The 16,097-nt window shown below is 37.9% G+C and overlaps 1 protein-coding gene across 1 annotated transcript in view; it reads left to right on the forward strand.

The window, feature by feature from the left end:
- Nucleotides 1–16,097, forward strand: part of LOC140513777 (TP53-binding protein 1-like) — a 115,339-nt gene that overhangs the window by 32,625 nt on the left and 66,617 nt on the right. Inside the window, exons 9-11 of the mRNA XM_072623780.1 lie at nt 1,221–1,350; nt 2,020–2,128; nt 6,381–7,884. Coding sequence (XP_072479881.1) covers nt 1,221–1,350; nt 2,020–2,128; nt 6,381–7,884 — 1,743 coding nt within the window. The remainder of the gene's footprint in view (nt 1–1,220; nt 1,351–2,019; nt 2,129–6,380; nt 7,885–16,097) is intronic.

The following is a 16,097-nucleotide window of genomic DNA, read 5'->3' on the forward strand; positions in this document are numbered from 1 at the left end:
CTATTGATTTTAAATTCAACAAAAAAAGAGGTTTTTTTTTTACCTATCTGGGTTTATATCCATTGCCATCAAAGGGGCCCCTGTAATTGCCTTATGACCAATTGTCAGTCTCCCTTACCATTTTTTTGCCTCTTTCCAGTCTTCTTACACCTTATATCCCACCGTGTATTCTTCAGTTCAATGACACTATCTTCCCAAAGACAGAAATTTGAAAGTCTCTACCTTCAGGGCACTTAAAATTTACCTAGGAAGATAAGCAAGTAAACAAATAAATATGAGATAACTTGGTGAGGGAGAGAAAACACTACCAGGAGGAATAGAGATTTTTAAGGACAGAGATAAAGAAGGGAGTACATTGCAGTCAAAGGCATGGAGGCAGGAAGTGGGTTATCAAATTCAGAGGACAGCAGGTACGACAGTGTGGAATAGACTACATGAAAGAGAATATTAGGAACTATCTATAAAAGTAGTCTGTATCTAGACTGTGAAAAGCTTTAAAAACCAAGCTGAGAAATTTTATGTTTTTTTATCTAAAGGTACCACGGCTTCTTAAGGAGGTGACCTGATAAACATATTGTTACAGGAAGAATATTTTGGAGGCTATGTGGAGGATGAATTGGAGGGGGGAAACTTAAGCTAGGAGTTTAATTAGGCTGTTATTATAGTTCAAGCAAGAGTGAGGAAGGTCTGAACTAGGGTGGTATGTATGTGAGTAGAGAGGAGAAGGGCCCAGAGACTTGGAGAATATATGTGGTTAGGAGTGGGACAGGGGTGATGATTCAGCAAAGGAAACTGAAAATGATACTGAGACAGGTAAGAAGAGAACCTGGAGAGTGAATTGAAATCAAAGGAATAGAAAAACACTGGAAGATCCAAGTGGTTATTAGCATAATGTTTAATTAGCTGAGGGTAATTATCATGAATTGGGGAAACAGAAGGAATGTGATATTCTCCCCTGGGGATATCAAGTCAGAGTTTATATATAGGAACTGTTTTGTATGTTATTAACAGAAGTTAAAATCGAATTAAACATTTTCTTGATCCTCCTAAAGTATAACATTAATAAAAATAGTGTTTTATGTAAAAGGAAAATGAAGGAAGGTTATTAAGCTAAAATTTAAAAAAAAATTTTGGAATTCAAAAGTCTCTTAAAAAACAATATTATTGATGTTTTGTGCTTTAAAACAAATCAGTTAATATATGTTATGCTACTTTTGTAGTTCAGTTTGAAGCAAGTCCTGGTGCATCTTCCCAGAGTTCAGTCTCCCCCATAGCCATCAGTGGAAGTCGTTGGTTCAGTACAGGTGTTCAGAGGCGAAGTACAAGGATTGCAAGCGAAAAAGTGTGCAGGTGAGTTGCTTCAGTCACTGATAACTAATGAAACTTAGTTTAAATGATTTGGATAGTTTGCTTTGTTATTTATTGTTTCTGCAAACTGATACAATTTTAATAATAAAACATTTTTGAAAATTTCCCTGTCAGTATACTCTTATTAGTCAAGAACATTTTCCTTTTTTCCCTCTATCAAAGAAAGATTCTCAATCTAAAAACCACTTCTGCTTGATTAAAATCTTGTCTCTTTTGCCCTACAGTATATCATCTTAATGTTTTACTTGTGATTTGAAAATCTATTTGATCCAAGTTCAAAGGACTATAATAGTTCTTGTCAGAAGCATGACAATTAGGTACACAAATAAAGTTTTCATATTCCCACTACTTATAAAATCTTAGATCTAGAATAGACTTAGAAATCATCTGATATAAATCCTAATGTTATAAATGTTGAGGAAACTGTCATCAAGTTGTGATTTGCCAAAGGTCCCACATAGCTAGTTAGGACTCCTCCATCAAGAGTGTCTGATATTTTTATTCTTTTAGGAGATGAGCACTAAAACTTATTGTGGATTTTTATGTTAAGTTTTGCCTCGCAGAAAAAATATTGTTGGCAACATATACAGCTTAAATTGTCGTTATCAAAAATTGCATTTTTTTTCTTCCCTCTTATGAAAAAATTCCTAGGGTGGAGTCAGGGAAGGCAGATTGCTTCTCGCCTAAGAGAAGTCCTAAAGAAAAGGTCCGAAGATCCCTTCCTCTCAAGTTTAGTGTGAAGAAAAGTAGCAGAGATGTAGTAAGTATCTTTCATTCCTTCACTGTATTTTCATTCATCATTTCAGACTTGTAATTTTAATAATTTATCAAAAAATACCAAATCAGCCACAAGTTTTACTAAGTGCTGCTAAAAAGTCCATATTTTTGGTAATCCACAAGTAATATTTGCTCTGAGTAGTTTATTTCTAACTGTCATATTTTATATGTACCAAACTTTGACAACTATGAAGAACTTACACTTTGATTTGTATTTTTTGTTTTTCATTTTCCAATATACCTCGAACCTTCTTTCTTGGGAATTGTCCCGAATAACAGAAAAAGAAAGAAAATAATTCGGCAAAACAAACCTGCTCCTCAGTCCGGTCTGACGTTGTCCCATGTGTATCGTCCTCCGTATCTGAAAATGAGGGAGGGAGGTGCATCCTCATGTCTCTTCCTTGATCATTATCATTTCCCTGCATTCCGTTTTCCTTGCCTTGTTTTTTTGTTTTTATACATTTACATTTTTTGTCATTATGTGCACTGTATTCTTTGTTCTGACTGCTTCATTTTGCATCATTTCATAGAAGAGCACGTATTTCTCTGTCTCTTCAATTAGTCAATTCTTATGGTACAGCAATATTCCGTTATATTCATGTATCACTGTTTGCTTCTCTACTTCCCACGGATGGGGTATCTATCTACTTTGCTTCCAGTTCTTTGCTGTTACCGAAAGTGCTGTTATCAATACATGGCTATAAATGGGACCTTTTTTGTCTCTGACCTGCTTGGTGTATACGTCTGCCAGTGAGATCTTGTTTCCAAAATGATTGGACTAACTGAGCTTTAGGAGCAGTGTAGCGGTGTGCCTGTTTTTTTAATTTCAAATGTTCTTTTTTTATTATGAACTTAAATATGAATATTTCAACATACAAAGAACAAAATTTCTGTTGCAAGTCGTTTGAGGGCTTTTTTAAGAAAATGTTAAACTTAACAGAATTGCTTTGTTCCTTTCTGAACTTCTTCTGATTTTGATCTTTTGTGTATTTTTAAATGTTTCGTTGACCCTTTCTTTGATGTGTGAGTGTGTGTCTGTGTGTCTGTATTAGCACCATCCCTCTCCAAAAATCTTTCTTTCAAAAATAGAAGCCCTGGCCCTGCCTTGCGTAATGGAACTAAAGGAATCACCATTTGGCCATGTGTGAAAGCACGTGGCTCCTTCTGCACCTCTCTGCTATTCAGACACCATCATTTTTTTTAGCTATTCCTTGTTCCACTTACTTGCTACCAAAAAAAAGTGCTTAGAAATATTTTGTGTACTTTCCTGCTATCTTTGATATGCTTATCTTTCCACAACTTCTCCAATTTTGACTTCCCATTTTTTGTTATCTGCCGATTTTCTAGGCATGAAATGAAGCTTTAGACTTGGTTTAATTTATTTTTCCCTAATTATTAGTGAGTTGAAGCAATCCTTCATATAATCGTTCATAGTCATTTTAAGAACTATTTGTTTATATCTTTTTTGCCTTCACCCACTGGGGAATGACTTTTAATTGTATATGTCCATGCTGGTTCCCTCGAAATCTGGGAAATCAGGCATGCGTCAGACCTACGTGATAGCTTTTTCCCCTTGTCAACTGCTTCCCTTATTCTAGTTCCATTAAATTTGTATAAGAGTTCTTCAGTTTCATGTAATCAGAATTATCAGTTTTATTCTCTAATCTTGTTTGGTAAGAATTCTGCCTTTAGCTGTTGCTTTTAAAGGTACCTGATCGGATTTTCCTCTGTTCTTTTTTTTAATGCTATGACTTTAATCTTCAGATCATGCATCCATTTGAAGCTTGTGGTATATTATATAAAATGTTCGAACATAATTTTTCTCGAACTTCTTTCATGTTTTCTGAGAAGTCCTTGCCAAGATTTATTGTATTTGTATCGTCAGCTCCTACCATAGTTACTGACACATAGTAAAGCCACCTTAGCAAGTACTTTATTTATTTTTTTTTATTTTTTAATGTTTAACAATCACTGCCATACAATTGCGATTTTATCCCCCGCCACTACCCCCCTCCCTCCCCACGACTGCATACAATTCTGTATAGATTCTACATATACTTTCCTATTGAGTATATTTTCTCTATAGTCATGCTATGTAGTCAGACTAAAATAACTGAAAGAAATCGTATAACAAATCAGAACATGATACACAAACACATACACATACACAAACATGATCTGCTACATTTTGCGAATGACTTCCATATTTCTTTCTCTGAGTGTGGAAGGCATTTTGCCTTGAGAACCACCTTTGGGATTTTTTTTTTTTATAAGAAGTTTTTGCATTATTACAAAAATCCAAGTCTACCAGAAAAAACTCTCACACACTGTGGTCGTTGCTGTGCACAAAGTTCTCCTGGTTCTGCTCCTTTCACTCAGCATCAGGTCATATAAGTCCTTCCAGGCCTCTCTGAAGTCTTCTTGTTCATCATTTCTTATGGCACAATAGTACTCCATTACATTCATATACCATAATTTATTCAGCCATTCCCCAATTGATGGACATCCCCTTGACTTCCAGTTTTTGGCAACTACATAGAGTGCTGCTATAAATATTTTTGTACATGTGGGACCCTTTCCCATTTTTATGATCTCTTGGGGATATAGTCCTAGTAGCGATATTGCTGGGTCAAAGGGTATGCACATTTTTGTAGCCCTTTGGGCATAGTTCCAAATTGCTCTCCAGAATGGTTGGATGCGCTCGCAGCTCCACCAACAATGAATTAGTGTTCCAACTCTCCCACATCCTCTCCAGCATTTATCATTTTCTTGTTCTGTCATGTTTGCCAATCTTATAGGTGTGATGTGGTACCTCAGAGTTGTTTTGATTTGCATCTCTCTAATCAATAGTGATTTAGATCATTTTTTCATATGATTATAGATAGCTTTAATTTCTTCCTCTGACAATTGCCTGTTCATATCCTTTGACCATTTATCAATTGGGGAATGACTTGTATGATTATACATTTGGGTCTATTAAACACATTTTCAAAAGGAATGTATTTTAAAAGTAGTTGTTAAAAGTGTCTGTCTAAAGGGGCATCTCGGTGGTGAAGTGGATAGAGCACCGGTCCTGGAATCAGGAGGACCTGAGTTCAAATGTGGCTTCAGGCACTTACTAGCTGTGTGACCCTGGGCAAGTCACTTGACCCAGATTGCCTCGCAAAAAAAAAGGGGAGAAAAAAAAAGTGTTTGTCCAGGCTCTCAGATATGTGACCGTTACAGTCAGGTCCCAATTAGTGCAAATAATGGAATTCCTGTTTGCATTTGTGCTATTCAAAGTTATATTTATGTAAACTCTGATTATTTATTCTAGCCCAGTGGAAATATGCAGTGCGTATTCAAATAATGCAAACACTTTAGGGGATTTATTATTCATAGTATTTAGGACTTAGCTGCGTATTTTCCAAAAGAGCAAAGAAAAAATTCAAGGCGCTGAAATATAGACTGATATTGTACGTATGGACTGTCTTGTAATCTTATTTGATTCCTAGTTAGATGTTATAATTTTAAAATAATAGCACATTCATACCTCGCCTGCTTGGCATACAACTTTTCACAATTCCAATTCAGAGTGGCACAGCAAAAGAAAAATCTTTTAGAATTGACATCTGTCCTAGATTTGACTTGTTATCAGCGTAGTGACATTCATCAGCTGCCATAATACTGGGAAGCAAGATGGTTGCACTGCTCTTTTGTGAAAGAATGAGAACTTCACTGAACGGTTTACTCTGTGTTTAAGGAGTCATGTACTTTCTGGGTTTCACAATCACCGCTCTTCCTAAGACAGAGTCCTTTAGTAAAATTCACACAAGTGCGTGCTGATTCTTCACCATCATTATTTTTAAAGTGCCCATTTAGCTGTGTGACGCTGTATTGGAACTCTAAACATATGTAGTCAAATATTTAAATGTTTTTCCTTTCTTCCAAGGGAGAAGTCTGTTATCTTTAAAAATATCTTATATACATTCTGTTTTACTCATGTCTGTGATTTGGCAAGAGGAACTAGAGGAGGAAGTAGCTTTTTGTTTTGAGAAAAAGATTGATATACAAATCTGGGATTTTTTCCTAAACACACCTTTTTTAACCCTGTGATCATGGGCAAAGTGCTTATAAACTCAGTTATTTGGTTTCTAGTTTGAATAAAAAGAGATGTAGGTTTCTGATGTGAGTTATAGGTGAACAAAGTAATTTGAATGTGAAGAAAAAATGTTTATTACCTTTTCTCTCCTTAGGACATTTTTATTCCATCTCCAAGTTTGGAGCAGGGACCAAGTGACGAAAAGAACACTGAAGATAGATACAATTCCTCTTTCACAGTGGAGTGCTCTAAGACTTCACAGACTGAGGAAGGAAATCCCACTGAGGATCTTGGGCAGCCACTAATGGGAGAATCCTGTGAGCTGATGCTTTCTGGAAGTGATTGCAGCCAGTCTACAAAGATGGAGAGTTTGACCTCTCAGCAGATCGATGAAGATGCTAAGAACACGCAGACTGAAGATACGCAACCTGTATCTCAAACTCTGGAATCTAAAGTTTGTCCCACAGAAGATTCTAGTGTACTAGTGAACCAAACAAAAGACAGTCAAGAAGAGCTGAGTGAAAACTGTAAAAAGACAGAAGATGCTGTAAAAACTACAAATGAAATGATCATTTCAGCCACTGAATGCAAAACCAGAGAAGAGATGGAACATGTTTGTGTTGATTTTACATGTGATTCAGGAAGCCAAGTACTTCTTTCTGAGAGTCTTTCGTCTGAGGCTGTTTCTGAGGCTCTTCCCTCTGAGGCTCTTCCGTCTGAGGTTCTTCCCTCTGAGGCTGTTTCGTCTGAGGCTGTTCCGTCTGAGGCTGTTCCGTCTGAGGCTGTTCCGTCTGAGGCTGTTCCGTCTGAGGTTCTTCCGTCTGAGGCTGTTCCATCTGAGGCTGTTTCATCTGAGGCTGTTGCGTCTGAGGCCCACTTAAATGCATTAGATCAGGAGGTCTCTGTGGAGGCTAAACAATATCACACAGAGAAGAGGTCTTCAATTTCTGAGGTTGAAGAAATTCCTGAAACCCCTTGTGAAAGTCAAGAGGAGGGGCAGAAAGAAGAGAAAGAAAACAGGGAGAGTAGCCCACTCCATCCCTCTCTGATTCAGACTCAGTCACCAGGATTATGCCTCCAAGAAAAAATCCCAGATCAAGAGTACCAAGGAGCTATGGAAGTTAATACTAGTGTCAGTGGTAGTGATTCTCCAAAAAAACTGAAAATGCATGATGAAGAACTGGAACAGAAGGACCCAGAGGCTGGGGGAGAGGCCACCTCAGAAAGCTGTGGTGTCATTGTAGAAGAGAAAGCCACAAAAGATGAGTCCTCAGCTGATATTGCCTCTCAGCCTGTTGTGGGAGAAGAGGCCCACGAAGATACTCATTCTTGTGTGGACGTTGATCCAGGAATAGAACTGGGTGCTAAGAACAGTCTAGATGCTAAGGGAGAGAAGAGCCAAGAATCTGACGAGAATCTGGAATCACTTACTGAGAAGGAGAACCCTCAGCACTCTCCAGTGTCTTTAGAAAGAGTAGATGATATACTGAGAACTGAACAGGAGAAGCAGCAGCCACAATCTCCAGGGCAAGCAGACACCTTATTAATAAAACATTCGCAAATGGATACTATAGAGGAATCAGGCAGTGAAGGAAAGACTCAGCAGCTTGGGAAAGCCGCTGACCATTGTCTTCAGAGCCCCTGTGAAAGCTCCAATGGTGAGTACGATTCATAGATACGAATGGGGACTGTTTGACTCGTTCAGCTGATGGATTGAGAAGCTTAACCAGAATTGATTTTTGAGAGGTGGGAATAGAGGGCTGAAGGTTATTATTGGAGCTAAATTCTAAAGTGGAACAGATATTAATAAACGGAATAACAATTAGCCAGTTATCAAAAATAATCATTTTTTCTAATCAGAGGTTGTCTTTACTGACTATAATTCTGGCTGCCTTATAGTCATAAAGGTTCTTGAATTTCACAAATACGTATAAATTGTACTTACCTTGCTTTTTTTAGGGGGAGAAATTGTGGAAGTGGGGTAGGGAGCACAGCTAAACTGTATTTTCAGTTGAGTCATCTAGAAATAATAAATATTCACTTAATTATTCTTCATAGAACTACAAATAGGCTCTTAATTAAATAATTTGCTAATAGTTGTTTTCTCTTCAAGAGTATTAGACTAAGTTTCTAAGTATGATTTAACAGATATATAAATCTTAGAAATTAAGACTTGAAAGATTTAATGTCCATACTTCTTCTGGGATCTATTTCAAGATTATAAATTGTTTTGAGCTGTGTCGCATACTACTGAGAGACTGCAAATAAGAACATATCATCATAGTGCTGAGGTATTCTTAATTTTTCAAAGGTTATATTAGTGGGATTATAAGCTCTGACAGGTCATTTCATGTGAAAAAGGCTTCCAGTATGGGCCTGGTGATGCCAGGTTGGCTATTAAGTGTTTATCGGGTTTTTTTTTTTTAATACGTAATACAGTTATTTTTCAGTTTTCAACATTAACTTCCATAAGAATTTGAATTCCAAATTTCCTCACATCTCTCCCTACCCCTCACTCCAGGACAGCATGTACCCCATGCACCCCTTCCCCTAAGTCTGTCCTCCCTTCTATCATCCTCCTCCTTTTCCCACCCCCTCTCCCTTCTGTTTTCCTATAGGGCAAAATAGTTTTCTATACCCCATTGCCTGTACATCTTATTTCCTAGTTGCATGAAAAAAATTGTTAACATTAATTTTTAAAGCTTTGAGTTCCATATTCTCTTCCTCCCTCCCCACTCACCCTCACTGAGAAAGCAAGCAGTTCAATATAGCTCATCCATGTGTAGCCATGCAGAACACTTCCATGACAGTTGTGTTGGGAAAGACCAACCACATTTCTCTCTGTCCTGCCCTCCATTTATTCCATTTTCTCTCTTTACCTGTTCCCACAGTAGTACTTGCTTCTGATTATCCCTTTCCCCAATTTGATGTCCCTTCTATTATCCTCCCTCTCCTATCCCCTTTGCTCCTGCCTTCCTGTAGGGTAAAATAAATTTCCCTACCCAACTGAGTGTGTGTTATTCTCTCCTTAAGCCAGATCCCATGAGAGTAAGGCTCCCTTAGTCCTTTTCATTTCCTCCTTCCTCTCCTTCATCATAAAAGCTCTTTCTTGCCTCTTTTATGTGAGATGATTTGCTACAGTCTACCTCTCCCTTTCTCTTTCTCCCAGTACATTCCTCTCAACAGTAAATTTTATTTTTTAGGTATTTTCCATATTCAGCTCACCCTGTACCCTCTGTCTCTCTGTCTCTCTCTCTTCCTCTGTATCTATCTATCTTATCTGCCTATCTGTCTGTTTATCCATCCACACCCATATACATACCTACACATATGATATACATACACATATGCACCTACATACATACACATACACACATATAAATTCTCTCTAACTACTCTAGTACTGAAAAAGGTCTCATGAATTACAAATGTTTTTCCATGTAGGAATGTAAGCAGTTCAACTTCAATGAGTTCCTTAAGGCTTCTCTTTTCTGTTTACATTTTCATATTTCTCTTGATTCTTGTATTTGAAAGTCAAATTTTCTGTTCAGCTCAGGTCTTTTCAACAAGAATACAATGCTTGGAATTCCTTTATTTCATTGAAATTCCATTTTTTTCCCTGAAGTATTGCACTCAGTTTTGCTGGGTAGGTGATTCTTGGTTTTAGTCCTCTATAATATCATATTCCAAGCTCTCTGATAACTTAGTATAGAAGCTGCTAAATCCTGTGTTCTCCTGATTGTATTTCCACAATACTTGAATTGTTTTTTTCTGTTTTTTTTTCCTGGCTGCTTGTAATATTTTTTCCTTGACCTGGGAACTCTGGAACTTGGCTACAATATTGCTAGGAGTTTTCCTTTTGGGGTCTCTTTCAGGAGGTGATCAGTGAATTCTTTCCATTTCTGTTTTACCCTCTGGTTTTAGAATATCAGGGCAGTTTTCTTTGATAATTTCTTGAAGGATGATGTCAAGGCTCTTTTTTTGATCATGGTTTTCAGGCAGACCAATAATTTTAAAATTATCTCTCTTGGATCTATTTTCCAGGTCAGTTGTTTTTCCAATCACATATTTCACATTGTTTTCTATTTTTTTCATCCTTTTGGTTTTGTTTTATAATTTCTTGATTTGTTATAAAGTCATTAGCTTCCATCTCCTCCATTCTAATTTTTTTTAATTTTATTTTTCATTTTTAACACAGTTTACAACAGATAAAACAATTCAAACTTTTGGTCAGGTGATACTTCTTTTTAAAACATTTACAATATGGACCACAAAAGAATTTTTTTTTTAAACATTAACCAACTGAGGCACAAATAATATTTATGTTGCTAACCTCACAAGCTCTTGACCTGATCGTCTCCACAGTATTACTAAGAATTAAAGGACTCTAACTTGTTGTTGTTGGTCTAAAGTCCTATGAATAATAGCTTAATTTTAGACTTAACCTCAGATGTTCCCCTACCAATAATCTGTAATTTAATAGATCTGATATTAAGCTTACAAACCTTTTGACTATAGGAAATTGCCAACAAGAGTAGGGACACTGCAGGGAACCAGTATCTCTCCAACTTCATGTCAATTCCAGGCAGGAGTAGATTGTGAACTTGCATTCAGCCAGGCTTAAAGTCTGCCAGGTGTCAGTGGGGAAATTGAGTCAGGAGAATCCTACTTCAGCCCATGCTGAGCAGCTGCTCTCCCACCCTTCCCATGAGATCACCTTTTGCAGCTCATGCCAGCATCTCACAGGCTTACTGGCATCATGTATTGGAGGCTCAGACTGCCTTTCTTGCTATCCATACCTGGAGTTAGACTCAGAAGAACAGTCACTTAACAGTCCCATAGCGTCTAAAAATGGCAAGTTACAATGACCAGGTTTCAAATATTGTAATTTCACTTTGGCTAAGGAACATCTTTTAGGCAAATCTGAAGTGGCTTACATGCCTTTCTATACATGTTCTAGTTCTTGATTAAATAGCCATCGTAAAATCAAATTTACCATTAAAACCTTGACTTTACAATCGAAGCCGAATTTTACCTGAGGTTACCATCCTCTAGGAAATTTGGACTGAAATTCTTTCCCCCAAACTAAAGATGTCATTAATTTTCTGTGGTATGATATAAATTTTCATATCAAATTTAGTGAGCATGTTATTCCCTCCTTCAGCCACATGTGAAGAGAGTAGCTTCATTTTTCCCCTCTCCCCTCTCCTTTTTCTCCTCCATTGAACAAGATTTTTCTTATCTCTTTTATGAGTTATAGCCTGCCCCGTTCCATTTCTCCCTTTCTCTTTCCGGTATTTTCCTCCTTTACCCCTTAATTTTTATTTTATTTTATTTTTGTGTGAATATCATCTCTTCTGATTGAACACACCCTGTACTCTCTATCTTTATATGTGTGTGTGTGTGTGTGTGTGTGTGTGCGCGCGCGTATGTACAATCTCTCCATGTACCCAAATTACTGAAAGATTCAAGAGTTATAAATACATTCTTTCCATGTAGCAAACAGTTCAGCTTTAGAGTCTTTTTATGATTTTTCTTTCCTGTTTATCTTTTCATGCTTCTCTTGATTCTTGTCTTGGGAAGTCAGATTTTCTATACAGGTCTGGTCTTTTCCTCAGTATGAAGTGAATGATTGAAAGTCCTCTATATCATTGAATGACCATTTATTCCCTTGAAGTATTATACTCAGATTTGCTGGGTAGGTGATTCTTGGTTTTAGTCCCAGTTCCTTTGACCTCTGAAATATCCCATTCCAAGCCCTTTGATCCCTTAATGTTGAAGCTGCCAGATCCTGTGTTATCCTGATTGTATTTCCACAATACTCAAATTGCTTCTTTCTAGCTGCTTGCAGTATTTTCTCCTTGATCTGGGAACTCTGAAATTTGGCCACAATATTCCTAGGAGTTTCTCTGTTCGGGTCTCTTTCAGGAGGTGATTGGTGGATTCTTTCAATATTTATTTTTCCCTCTGGTTCTAGAATATCAGGGCAGTTTTCCTCAATAATTTCATGGAAGATAATGTCTAGGCTCTTTTTTTGATCAAGGCTTTCAGGTAGTGCCATAATTTTTAAATTGTTTCTCCTGGATCTATTTTCCAGGTCAGTTGTTTTTCCAATGAGATGTTTCACATTATCTTCTATTTTTTCAAATTTTTGGTTTTGTTTACTAACTGCTTGGTTTAATTCATAGTCATTAATTTCTCTGAATTCAGTTCTCTCTTTCAACAAATTATTCTGTTCAGTGAGCTTTTGAAACTTCTCCTTCATTAAGGTATTCTTCTCCTCATTGGCTTTTTGGACCTCTTTTGCCATTTGGGTTAGTCTATTTTTAAAGGTGTTATCTTTTTGGGTCTCCTTTAGTAAGCTGTTGATTTGTTTTTCATGATTTTCTTGCATCACTCTCATTTCCCTTCCCAATTTTTCTTCTACTTCTCCTACTTGATTTTCAGAATCCTTTTTGAGCTCTTCAATGACTTGAGTCCATTGCATATTTTTTTTTATAAGTTTTGGATGTAGAAGCCTTGACTTTTATGTCTTCCTCTGATAGTATGCTTAGATCTTGCTCATCTGAAAGGATGGGAGAAAATACCTTTTCACCAAGAAAGTAACCTTCTGTAGTCTAATTTTTTTCCCCTTTTTGGGCATTTTCCCAGCCAATTACTTGACTTTTGAGCTCTTTGCTAAGTGGAGGATATACTATCCCAGGTTTCAGAGGTTTTGTGCAGCAACTGTTTTCTGACATATCTCTAGGCACCCATAAGTTTTCAGTTCCTCCAAAGTGGTATAATCAAGGAGAGGTGTTCACTCCTCTCCTGACCTGTGCTCTGGTCTGTGAGCAATCACAAGCACTCTTTTCTGCCCTGGAACTGTGAGTAGGATTCCCTCTGCACAGCCACCACCAGCTCTGCCACCTCAGCGCTCTTTCTCACCCCAGTGCTCCTCCTCACCCTAGGACCACCACTCATGACTGAGACTCAGATCTGCACTCAATTCCCCTACTGTCTGTAGGCTGAGAACTCCAGAAGCGCCACTTCTGCAGCAGTGGTTGCCGCTGCCCTGGGAACTGGGGTTAGACCATGTTCTCCTCTCACCCAGGTGAGAGAACTTTTTCACCGACCTTTAAAGCTGTCTTTGGCATTTTTGGGTTGAGAAATCTGGAAATCACAGCAGTTGTCAGTGCCCTGAGGCCTGCTCCAGTCCGTCTGTGCTGGCAGTTGGGTTGCATTCCATTTTGAGCCCAGTGCAATAGATCTTTCCTGTTGGCCTTCCAGGTTGTCTTGGGCTGGAAATAAGTTTTACTCTTTCATTTTGTGGCTTGTGCTGCTCTAGAATTTGTTTAGAGTCAATTTTTGCAGGTATTTCAAGGGATTTGGGGGAAGAGCTTGAGCATGTCCCTGCCTCTGTTCTGCCATCTTGGCTCTGCCCAAGTGTTTATCTTTTCCTTTTTCACTAAAAGATCATATGTTAAGCCATTGAAGGGGTTGCAGTCTGTGAGGATGGATAGAGTATCCTTCCCAATAAAATCATGGATCCTTGAGGTATGAATATCATTGCAGTGCTATGTGAGAGAGTGTAATTAGAAAAATATTTGTAAGAGACAGAAAATTGGCACTATAATGTTTCTGTGAAGCCAACTCTAGAGTTTCTAAAGGCATATTCGACATTTGGGCAATATTTCCATTATATTAATTACATAAATAGGCTCTTTTTTAAGAGTATAATTTAAAGAATTTTGACTAGTTATGGTAAGGGATACTGAGTAACTGCTTGGAATAAATTGTGTAACCCAGTATTTTATTTCTCACTCATCTTTCTTTGGCTTTTTTCTTTTCTTCACCTCTTTCTGGAGAGTTTGACGCAGCACTTTTGTCTTTAGTACTTTCTTCTTGTTAAGTGTTTTTTAACACTGCCCTCTTAGGGTTTTCCTCCATCTGTTAGATCCCTCCTTGTGCTCTTTTACCGGATCCTCATTTGTGGCACGCCGCTGTAGGTGCGCGTCGCCGTGGGTGTCCCGCAGGGCCCTGTCTTATAGCTCTGTTTCTTCCCTTGGTCTTCTCATCAGCTCCCATGGCTGTAATGATCATGTCTACGTTGGTGATTCTGATTTTGCCCTTACTTTTCTGCCGACTTCTATTCTTGCATTTTCAGTTGTCTTTTAAACACTTCAGACTAGCTATCCAGTAGACATATTAAACTCAACATATCCAAAACAGAACTCACTTTCTTGCCCTCTGAATCTCCCCTTCCCCTTGCCTTCCCTACTACTGTTGAGGGCACCACAGTCTTCCCAGTACTTCCAACTTGAAACCTGGGTGTAATCCTGGACTCCTTACTATCTTTCACCCCCCATATCCAATCTAGTTCCGATACTGCTGCTGCCCTGGTACAGGCCTTCATTGTCATTATCATTTTGCACTTGATCTATGATAAAAGTCTGCTGGTTTGTCTGCAGGTCTTTCCCTGTTCTAGTCTTTTCTCATCTCCTTTGCAGTATCTTCATCCAGGTCACGCCCATTAATTGTGGGTGATGCCCAAGGCTCTTCCCTTCTTTCTTTTTGCTATTTTGCTTGGTGATTTTTCCCAACTCCAATGGGTTCAGCTATCGTCTCTATACTTAAGATTCCCACATCTCTTTATTCAGCCCTAACCTTTCTGTTGACCTTTCTTGGACATCTCAAACTGGGTGTTCTGTCGACATCTTAAACTTAGTATGTCCATGACTGAAGGCATTCTCTTTTCCCCAAAGCCTCCACTATTCCCAACTTACATACTACTATCAAGAGCACCATTTATTTTGACTCCTGACCTGGTTGTTATTCTTTCCCCTTACTTCCTCTTTTCCTTCTAACCCCATCATATTTCATCAGTTGCCAAGTCTTGTTGATTCTGCCTTTGTCCCTTCTCTGACCCTTGAACCCCCTTGGTATAGGCCCTTGTGTATTCCTCTCCCTGGCCTCCTTGCTGTTCCTCCCATATGACGCTTCATAATTCCACTTGGCATTTTTACTGACTTGTCTCCCAGGCTTGGAATTTTATTCTTCTTCATCTCGATCTCTTGATCTTACCTTCCCCAGAAAACCTTTCCACATCCCTCTTAATGCTACTGCCTTTCTTCTCTTGATAGTCTCTAATATAGTTTGTGTATATCCTGTTTGTATACAGTTGTTTGCATGGTTTCCCCTGTTGTAAAGTGTGAGCTCTTGGAGAGAGGGGATTTTTTTCCTTCTTTGTCTCCCCAGTGCTTAGCACCGTCATGGATATGTACTAGGTGCTTCATACATATTTGAGGACTGTGATGGATGTATATTAAAAGATGTGTGGTTTTATTACATAAGTACAGTAGTTTGAATTTCGGTGATTAGGCTAAGAAAATGTTAGGCCTTCTATGTTCACTTTTTTTATCATAGTTTCTAAGGTACTTTAAGATGCTTAATAAAAGTTCTTTTAAGGAGTTAAAGCATTTTTCTTGAGCTTATTTTTAATATTGATCTGCTGTAGCAAATCTTTTCTTCATAGAAAAACTTGTGCATACCTTTTTCAGAATTATCATCAATTCTGAATTAATGAAGTCTTGAATCAACTATGCTCAGTTTTGAGATTGAATATTGAGAAAAAGTTTTAAAGGGTTCACATTAGAACAATAAATCCAAATAAAGCGCTGAAAAATTGTATTTGGTGAGAAATTAAGGAAATTGGGACTGTTTAATTTGGAGAACAGAAGGCTAAGAAGCCGAAGTTTTTTAGGGGAAATTGCCACTAGGGATCAGGTGAAACAGCTGGGCTATTTATCCTGAAGAAGAGAGAACTTGGGTGGGGTAGGACAGCAACATAGCTGTTCTCAACTATTTAAAGCATTATCTTGTTATACAGAAG

The sequence above is a fragment of the Notamacropus eugenii genome, chromosome 7 (assembly GCF_028372415.1).
Source record: "Notamacropus eugenii isolate mMacEug1 chromosome 7, mMacEug1.pri_v2, whole genome shotgun sequence".
NCBI classification, from domain to species: domain Eukaryota; kingdom Metazoa; phylum Chordata; class Mammalia; order Diprotodontia; family Macropodidae; genus Notamacropus; species Notamacropus eugenii.